A 10,090-nucleotide genomic window follows, 5' to 3' on the forward strand; every position below is an offset into this window, starting at 1 on the left:
GTGCTTGGAGGGTCCTCTTTCACAGCCCCCTCGTTGGATGTCCCGTGTCCTTCTACTCCCAGCCCTGGATGAGGTGAGCGACCTCAACCTTGGGTAGGGAAGGCCAGGGAATCATTTTGCCCATGGTGAAGGGTCAACAGGGAGAATGTGAGCCGGGGAGGGAGACCTCTCGGGAGAGGAGAGGCTGGGATGTGATTCTTTAGCAGCCGGCCAGTCGCCTCCGAATGGCATAATCCTCCCCGGTGGGCCGGATAAAGGAGGGCGAAGGAGGAGCCGTGGAGCAGCCCGACCTGGGCCTCAGATAATCTGGCAAATATTTTGATGGAAGCAGACACGTTTCGGTTTATGCAACCTAAACACTTTGCTGCACTTGAGGAAGAGGAGAGCCTCCCACAGCCTGATGGGGAGAAGAGTTAGGGGGCGGCAGAGGAGGCTGGGGGGTGAGGGAGGAGGAGCTGAGGAGCTGGATGAGATCCACCTCTCATCCTGGAGGCTGGAAAAGGGGGTCACCCCTCAGGGACGTATTTGCATCTGTCAGCATGGAGAAATAACGTGGGGGTGCCCGCCTTTTTAGCATCCCCTTTTCTCCCTGGTCTAGAGGCAGAGATAAAGGGATTGAGCAGAGGGAGATGGAAGAAAAGGGCCCAGGAAAAAGCAGCCTGGCCACAGTTCGGTGAGGAAGCGGCAGAGGCGAGGAGGGGGTTGAAGCTCCTGCCCTCCCTCGGGGGAGGCGGGTCCCGGAACAGTCAGAGCCAGAAAAGGAGGAGGCGGCTGCCCTCTGGCTCTGCTGGGCCCCCGGACAGGCATTCATCCGATCTCTGGATCTCCCAGACGGGTGGTCTGCGAGGCCTGAGTGCCAAATGGTCCCCTCCGTATCCTCTTCTTCGCGTCATAACTCCCTTTCTCATCCTACCTTCCAGCTCCCTGCTCCGTCCTCCCCTCAATCGCTCTTTGTCCCCTGCAGACCCGGGCGCTATCCCCTCGCTTCCGCCCCCTGCGGGTCTTGGCCCGTCGCGACCCCAGTCCCTCTGTTTTCCTGGTGACCCTCGAAGCCTTTCCTCTCCCGATCCCCTCGGCGCTCTCTAGCTCTCCCTATGGCCGTCTCTCCCGTTCGCTCTTTGGTCCCTACTCTCCCCTTCCCTTGGAGCGCCTCTCGGGTCTCTCGGACCCCGGCCCCCACCCCATTTCCGAGTCTCGGTGTCCGCGTACTCAGTCTCTCCTTTCTCGGCTCCCGCCCGGGGTCTCCGCGACCCCGCCCCCTTCTGCCCCGCCCACCTCGAGGCGCCCGCAGCCCAATTAGGCGCCGGCCCCGCCCGCAGCCCCACCCCTCGTGAGCCCAGAGCCGCGCGGAGCGGGCGGGGCGGGGCCCGGCCGAGGGGGCGGTGGCCCGGGCGCGAGGAGGCGGGAGGAGCCAGGCGGGAGGCTGCAGGCGGGAGGCGGGAGGCGGCGGCCGCAGCTCTCAGTCCGGCAGCGCAGCAGGAGGGAGGCGCGAGGCAGGAGCCGGCGGCTGGGCTCCGCAGCGCAGCCAGCGCAGCGCGGCGCCCCGGGCCCGGCCCCATGCCCGCAGCCCCGCCGGACCGCCGTTGAGCGCGGGCGCCTAGCCCGCGCCCCCTGCCCGCCGGCACCATTGCCCCGACGGCGCGGCCGGGCGGCCCGGCGCTCCCCAGGCTCCGCGCGGGCCGAAAGACGCTGCTAGCGGCCGCCGCGGGCGTGGTGATGCTGCTGGTGCTGGTGGTGCTCATCCCCGTGCTGGTGAGCTCGGGCGGCCCGGACGGCCACTACGAGATGCTGGGCACCTGCCGCATGGTGTGCGACCCCTACCCCGCACGGGGCCCCGGCGCCGGCGCGCGGACCGACGGCGGCGACGCCCTGAGCGAGCAGAGCGGCGCGCCCCCGCCTTCCACGCTGGTGCAGGGCCCCCAGGGGAAGCCGGGCCGCACCGGCAAGCCCGGCCCTCCGGGGCCTCCCGGGGACCCAGGTCCTCCCGGCCCTGTGGGGCCGCCGGGGGAGAAGGGTGAGCCAGGCAAACCGGGCCCTCCGGGGCTGCCGGGCGCGGGGGGCAGCGGCGCCATCAGCACTGCCACCTACACCACGGTGCCGCGCGTGGCCTTCTACGCCGGCCTCAAGAACCCCCACGAGGGTTACGAGGTACTCAAGTTTGACGACGTGGTCACCAACCTAGGCAACAACTACGACGCGGCCAGCGGCAAGTTTACGTGCAACATTCCCGGCACCTACTTTTTCACCTACCATGTCCTCATGCGCGGCGGCGACGGCACCAGTATGTGGGCAGACCTCTGCAAGAATGGCCAGGTGGGCCAGGCGGGGGCATGGGGCTGGGCTGGGGCCAGGGCACCCAGGGAGCCCGGGGCAAATGGGTACCTGATCGGAGTTGGCGGGGGCGCCAGGCGGACTCAGGTGGAGATCCCACCCCACAGCCGCCCCGCTTGGGCATCACGTGTGGGGATGGTCGGAGCCAGCGGACATCTCCGATCCTCAGTTCCTGGGTTCCCGCTCCAAGACAGACGCTGCTGGGCACCGTCTGGAACGCTGCTGGAAATGCGGGAAATGAACCCAACTAGTCAGAGCGCAGGGCTCCCAGGTGCACGGACTTGCCCTTGGGGGCTTGCCCCTTGGGAAGTGGATTCGGGCCGACACCAGCGGGCGATAAGGGGAGGGCAAGGATGGGCTCTGGCGCCTGGAATAGGGAGAAGCAGAATCCGCGCCCGCGGGCGCCTAGGCGCGTTGCCATGGGCGCAAGCGGAGAAGGCCGGCTGCAGGAAATGTTTGGGGCACAAAGGCAAAGGGAGCCCGGTGCTTAGAGCCCTGGCTGCAGTGCGTCCCCTGCCCTCGATAAGGGACCATTGGGCAGATCTGACACCCTTTGCAAAATCCGGGAGTTGGGGAGCTCTTTCCCACTGTAGCAGAGCTTCCCCAACAAGAAGGCAGCCTGGGGGGCGGGGGATTTTTTCCTCCTGAGGCCGGGGGGAAGAGATGGAAACTCCCCCTCCTCTTGGTCTCCCAGCTCCAGCCCCTCCTGACTCTGGAGTGTGTGGGGTCCTCTCCATTCTCCGTCCCCATCTCAGACGCTGCAGATGGAAAGCGCTGAGTGTGTCGGGGACTCAGACGCTGCAGCTGGAAAGTGCTGAGTGTGTCGGGGACTCTGGTACCGGGACTCGCATGTGCGTGTAGCTCTCCTTGGAATGGCCGACCCCAGGCCCAACCTCCACCCAGCCCCGCCCTGGGGTGACAATTTTAGCCAGCTCTCTTGATACCACCTCCCTTCCCAGTGCTCTCACTCGTGGTGGCCTGTGGCCTGGGGGTGTGGTCAGGCTGAGCATTCTCTTGGAAGAAGGGGACCACTGGTCAGAACTAAAGCTGAGCTAGAGGAAGTTGAGAAGGAATCTCTCACGATTAAGATACAAGACCTTGTTGGAACCCTTCCCACAGAAGCACTGCCCTGAGGCTCTGCCAGCCTGCGGGTCTGCAAGTCTTGGGGGCAGAGACAGCGGCAGGCAGGGAAAGTGAGCAGATAGCCTGCCAGGTGCTTGTAAGTCAGCCCCTTTTCTCTTTCCTCTGCTTGGCTGCTGCCCCGTCAACACCTTTTCTCTGGTTTCTGCCTCTCCCCTGCCTCTTTCTTCTATTTTGCCGTTTCTTGTCCATCTCTCTCCTGTGTCTGCCTTTTCCATCTCTCTCTGGGTTTCTGGCCTCTCCTTCCCAGGTCTAACCCCACTCTTCTCTATTCCTTGTATGTCTTTCTTTCCCACGTGTGTCTATCAGACATCCCTGTGTCTCTCCTCTTTGTCCTTGGTTCCTGACCAAATGGGAGGCCCCAGTATCCAGCAAAGGCTCATTCTGCAGACAGCCCCATGATTCCCCCTATTAATCACCAATAAGGGATGCAGCAATGTCACCTTCATCAATGGAATGTCTTCCTTTCCCAAAGAAGTTTGGGCTGACACAGAGCTGAGGTTTCAGGGGATTGGCAGCTTGCCTGGATAGGGAGGCAGTCATTGGGCCACAGGTTGGCCCTAGACCCTGCACCACCTCAGGAAGTCCCAGCAGGTCCCCAGAGATGAGGCAAGAAGGGGCCCCAGAGATGCTGTGTGCTTAGAATGGGGAACCTGCTTCAGTCACTGGGAGGTAAAACCATCTCAAAATCTCCTTTTCCCTCCAGCAGGGGCAGGGTGTTGACAGAGTCTGATGAACGGGTGCTCACTGGAGATGGGACCACAGGCTAGTAGGAAAAAGGGAGGTGGCTTTAACTAGGGGTTTCAAAGGCCCAGCACTTTAATAGTTACTCAGACCAGCCCCCTCAAAAGAAAACCAGGAGAGGCTGGTCCTGGTGGCTCACGTCTGTAATCCCAGCACTTTGGAAGGCTGAGGCAGGTGGATCAACTGAGGTCAGAGGTTTGAGACCAGCCTGGCCAACACGGCAAAACACCATCTCTATTAAAAATACAAACATTAGGCCAGGCGCAGTGGCTCACGCCTGTAATCCCAGCACTTTGGGAGGCCGAGGCGAGTGGATCACGAGGTCAGGAGATCAAGACCATCCTGGCTAACACGGTGAAACCCTGTCTCTACTAAAAATACAAAAAAATTAGCCAGGTGTGGCAGTGGGCGCCTGTAGTCCCAGCTGCTTGGGAGGCTGAGGCGGGAGAATGGCGTGAACCCGGGAGGCTGAGCTTGCAGTGAGCCGAGATCGCGCCACTGCACTACAGCCTGGGTGACAGAGCAAGACTCTGACTCAAAAAAAAAACAAAAAAAAAAATTAGCTGGGCATGATGGTGCATGCCTGTAATCCCAGTTACTCGGGAGGCTGAGGCAAGAGAATAACTTGAACCCAGGAGGCAGAGGTTGCAATGAGGTGAGATCTCGCCACTGTACTCTAGCCTGGGCAACAGAGTGAGACTCTGTCTCAAAAAAAAAAAGGAAAGAAAAGAAAAGATAAAAACGAAAAGAGAAGAAAACCAGGAGAAATAGTGGGGCCTGTAGCCCCCTCTCCCATGTCCTTTGTGACTTCTTCCAAATTGCCCAAGAGACTCATTTGATCTCATTAGCCATCCCACTTGTTAGTTTTGAGCCACTACTAGGAGCCAGATTTGAGGCTTTGTAGGAGTTCAGTCCACTTGCCCTCCAAGACCTCATGGCCTATGCAGGGGGAACATTTGTAACATACAATCACACACCCCAACGAGTACTGTGTTAAAGGTGGTCTGGGAGCCCAGTTGATGACTTTGGTCCCTAAATGTGTTGGCTGGGAGGGAGTGCTTCAGTAGGGCCTACCCTGGTGCAGACCAACCTGATGCAGGGGGAGAAGATGGTGAACATTGGTCCCCAAGGTGAGGAGATACCGCAAAGGAAAATATAAAAGGTCAAGTGTAGGGGAAAGCCAGCTCAGAGGTGGACAAAGACATTTAAATAAGCAGAGAAAAAAATGGCAGGACCGGGCAATGGATGGGAACAAAAGAGAGAAGCTTGTATCTCCCGTGACTTCAGAACCAGGGGCCACCCTGAGCACTGCGCTTTTCCTTCCTGGCTTCCTGCCTGTAGAGAGGCTTCCAGAATTTCTGTAGGGAGGCAGAGCTGAATCTGGGCCCTGCCTCTTCTCTGGGCAAGTTTGGGATGGGGAGCGCCACCTTCATGCCTGGCACTGAGGCTTCCTCTGTCCTTATCTGAAGCCCACTGGCCCCAGTCCTTAGGGGTAGCCTTGCATCAACACCCCTGATGGCACCAAGCCCTGGCCATTAGGACGCGAGGAGCCTGGGGAAAGGACTCTGGGTTGGCAATGGGGCCCTGGGTGTGGTGAGTTGCCTGCAGCTGCCTCCAAGATCCACAGTTCAGGTGGGTTGGAGAGGACACAAAATTAATAAACTGGGCAGGGGGCTTTGTGAGGATGTGCCAGGGCCTGTGGTCAGGGTGCTGCTTATCCAGGGTAGGAGGCTGTGGGGAGGTGAGTATCACCAATGGGCGAGGGGTTTGACAACAGAGTCTGAGTGTGGCGAGAGGTGCTGGCATGTATAAATTGAAGGTGGCGGTATAAAGACCTAAGAAGGCTAAGCACAGTGGCTCACGCCTGTAATCCCAGCACTTTGGGAGGCTGAGGCGGGTGGATCACCAGAGGTCAGGAGTTTGAGACCAGCCTGTCCAACATGGTGAAACCCTGTCTCTACTAAAAATACAAAAAAATATAGCCAGGTGTGGTGGTGGGTGCCTGTAATTCCAACTACTCGGGAGGCTGAGATAGGAGAATCACTTGAACCTGGGAAGCGGAAGTTGCAGTGAGCTGAGATCACACCACTGCACTCCATCCTGGGTGACAGAGCGAGACTCTGTCTCAAAAAAGTAAAAGACCTAAGGAGATCAGCCTCTCCCCTGGTGGTGGCAGATGGCCCCCTGGCTATCCTCTCTGGCCCCTAATACCTTTCACAATACAAAACACAGTGCCTGGCACAGTGGGAATGCAGTAAATGTGTGAAAATGCAAGTGTCCCCCATGAGCCAGGCTGGCTCCCCTGTGGGAGCCACATCTGTACACCCAAGACCCCAGCATTGATCTGAAGGCAGGAACATGTTTCCTGGATGCCCTCTCACCCGGTTCCCTTGGTCAGACCATTGCCTCAGTTTCCCCTCCTGGCAGCCCTTGAGGAGCTGATTCTACAGCGCTCCCTCATAACAAGGCCCAAATCTGCTTTCCTGCTTCCTTGGCAACCTCGTTTCCCCACACTTCCCCTTGGACCCCAGGAGGAACTGCAGGCCTCAACTGTCTCCAGTCAGGCAGAGAATTGGGACCCCTGGGTTCCATTGTTGGATCCCCCACCGTCTAAGGATGGAAGGGCATAAATTCTCTCTGCCTCCATGGATAATTAGGATAATTACGGCAACAATCATGGTGATGAATAAATAATAAACATAAGCATAACAGTTCTGATGCAGTCACATCACCAGGAGATTCCTGATGACAGATGACTCTGTTCCAATGGATTTGGCTATTAAGGAGCACACTGTTTTAATGAGTTAAGGCTAAATTAATCTGGGCAATAAAAATAATTGTTATTAGTAGTAATTTATTAGCAAAGATAATGAAATGCATGTGTAATAATAAATACTACCAGGATTAGGGCTCAGGGAACGATATAGAAGTTGGCTGTTTGCTTTCAGCTCTTCCCTAGTAACTCAAAGTCCCATCAAGATCTAAATGTTTTTTTTTTCTTCATCATCAAAAGACTTTTACAGAGGTGGCAGTGGTGAGGCAAAGTCTTCTCATCCATTTTCTAGAAAGAGAAACTGAGCTCCTTGGCAGACAGCATCTCCCCCCACATTTATTCCCTCCCACCTTTAACTAGACCAGTTTTCCCAGCTAAGCCCACAAAGAGTTTCTTCTCAGGTTGGGAAGAAGAGGTTGAGGGAAAAGAAGGGGCTGGAGATGGGTTTTAAAGGGAGGCCCTCATGCAAATGTGTCAGGTCCTCTTCATTGCAGCATCACGGCTGAGTCAGCAGCTCTGGCACAGCTGACCTGCAGTGCTGCCTCCAGCCCAGGAGAGAGGATGGGCCCCTCCCCTAATTTGGCTTGGTTCTACCCAGACTTCAGCCCTGGGGGGTGGGATGGTGAGCTGCCTTCGGTGAAGGGACAGGATAGAGAAGGGCTGTGGAGAAACCTGGCTGACAGAACTCCACTCAGTGCAGCCTCCCCACACCACAAGCCACAGTCCTGGAGAGGGCGCTTCTCTTCCATGTCTCTACCCAGGATACCCTGGAGAGGCCACGATCCTCAAACTCAGGCCTTATGTTTCCATACCTGTTAGAGGAATGTCTGTAGATTATTTGTTCACCACCACACAATCTCTCTCTCTCTTTTTTTTTTTTTTTTTTTTGAGACTGAGTCTCACTATGTCGCCCAGGCTGGAGTGCAGTGGCATGATCTCGGCTCACTGCAGCCTCCATTTCCCGGGTTCAAGTGATTCTCCTGTCTCAGCCTCCCCAGGAGCTGGGATTACAGGCGTGTGCCACTATGCCTAGCTAATTTTTGTATTTTTAGTAGAGATGGGGGTCTCACCATGTTGGCCAGGCTGGTCTCGAACTCATGACCTCAAATGATCCACCTGCCTGGGCCTCCCAAAGTGCTGGGATTACAGGCATGAGCCACCATACCCAGCCACCACACAATCTCTTATGATTATAGTCAGAGCCCCCAAAAGTGACAGCAGGCTCCAAGCCCAAATGCTGGTGCTCCCTTGACCCATTATCCTGCCTGTCCCTCCCCATCCCCCATCAAGGCAGGGACCAGCAAGGATGTCACATCAGACTGAGAATCCCAGAGGGAAGTAAGGCCTGTATTCCCTTCTTCCCATCCAGTTCCTTTATACCACCCTGAGATGAGACAGGAGGAGCTACAATCCTCTTTGGGTGGGTAGTGACAGGTACATAGCTACAGCTCCATGGAGGCTGGCACCCAGGCCCCTTCTACGCTCTGGGAGGGGAAAGCATTACCAGGCCTTCTGTTTCATTGCTGCAGCAGGAGAGACTCTGGAATGCACTTCAGACCAAAGAACTGGCCCTGGTTCCAGGGTGGTTGCTGACTGGCAGCCTGGCATTGGTCCAGCTGCCTGACCTGTGGGGCCAAGGTGTGCCCTTGTGTCCATCCACTGACATAAGATCCAGCGGGTGTGGCTGAAACAACGGCATCATTATGAAAGCAGAGAGGAAGCAATGATGAGAGTACGGAAGGCCCTCCATTCCCTGGAGGTCCAGAGAATTCCTCTTTACAAGGACAGGCTTCCAGGCTTCCTGGAGGTATTGAGGTTCTCAGCCAGCTGGATGGAAAGCCCTATAAGAGTTAAGGAGGAAGACTCTGCCTTGACTCCCAATTCAGGCCCAGATCAGACCTGCCCTAGAAATCCAGGGCTCCTCTCTGCCCCTTTCCTGAAACAAGTTCTGTATGATTGGAAGGGGGCGGGGAGCGGGCGGGGAGCGGGTGGTGGGGGGGCGTGGCAGGGATGAGACGAGGCTGGAGGCCAGGTTTCAGAGTCTGCTGATCCTCCCCACGGGACTGCCTCACCTCCCTCCCTTCTCATCCTCCCTCCCCTCTCGCCCTCCCTCCCGTGTCCCCCACCCGCAGGTGCGGGCCAGTGCTATTGCCCAGGACGCGGACCAGAACTACGACTACGCCAGCAACAGCGTGATCCTGCACCTGGACGCCGGCGACGAGGTCTTCATCAAGCTGGATGGAGGCAAAGCGCACGGCGGCAACAGCAACAAATACAGCACGTTCTCTGGCTTCATCATCTACTCCGACTGAGCTCCCCACGTCTCCCTCCACCCACGTCCCTCACCCCCCGGGGTCCCCTCCGGGCGGGGCAGGCAATGACTCGCCCCTCGCCCACCCGCTCGCTGCCCGGCCCTCCCCGGCTATGACGCCCCCAGCCTGCGCTCAACACCGCCTGGGCCACAGCTAGGCCCTCCCGCCGGCTCGCTGCAGAGCCGGGCCCAGCGCGCCCTGTCCCCGTGCCTGGGAGCCGGGGTTGACCGCCCCTGCCCGGCCCGCGCTATATATTTGTACAATAGGACTGTTTACTGCCCACCTCCGCCTGCCAGCCCACCCCAGCCTGGGGAGAGGTCGCGGCGGCGGGGTTGCTTCCTGCGCTCTGAGATGAGCTGCCCTCGGCTCCCTCCGGGGTGGCGCGCCCGGGGGAGGGGGGAGTTGGGGGCTGGATAGCTTCCCAGCACCCTCAGAGCCCCCGCCCGGCTGTGCCCCGTCTGACCAAAGCTATAATAAAAACATTTTCACCCCGCGGGGGTTTCAGTCTGTGCCCTGGGGAGGGCTGCGGGAGGGGACGGCGGACCGTGCCCTCCTCCAGATTAGGAAGGGGTCTGGTGGAAGTTTCTAGGGGAAACCAGGTGCCAGAGCCAGAGCTGCTCCAGGAAGAAGTTGCCAAAGGGCCTAAAGCCCACCACAACCCAAGTGGGCCTGGGCAGCTGGGATGGGAAGCAGCCCAGTTCCTTCATCATCTTCCATGGTGGACACATTCCTTTTTTTTTTTTTTAGACAGAGTCTCACTCTGTTGCCAGGCTGGAATGCAATGGCAAGA

At 58.2% G+C, this 10,090-nt stretch overlaps 1 protein-coding gene across 1 annotated transcript; it reads left to right on the forward strand.

Moving 5' to 3' along the window:
- The first annotated feature begins 1,432 nt into the window (after positions 1-1,432).
- On the forward strand, positions 1,433-9,794 carry C1QL1 (complement C1q like 1). The gene is made up of 2 exons (XM_030800298.1): positions 1,433-2,313; positions 9,121-9,794. The coding sequence occupies exons 1-2, from the start codon at positions 1,717-1,719 to the stop codon at positions 9,298-9,300; spliced, it is 777 nt and encodes a 258-aa protein (XP_030656158.1). The 5' UTR covers positions 1,433-1,716; the 3' UTR covers positions 9,301-9,794.
- The last annotated feature ends 296 nt before the right edge of the window (positions 9,795-10,090 follow it).

The sequence above is a fragment of the Nomascus leucogenys genome, chromosome 19 (assembly GCF_006542625.1).
Source record: "Nomascus leucogenys isolate Asia chromosome 19, Asia_NLE_v1, whole genome shotgun sequence".
NCBI lineage: Eukaryota > Metazoa > Chordata > Mammalia > Primates > Hylobatidae > Nomascus > Nomascus leucogenys.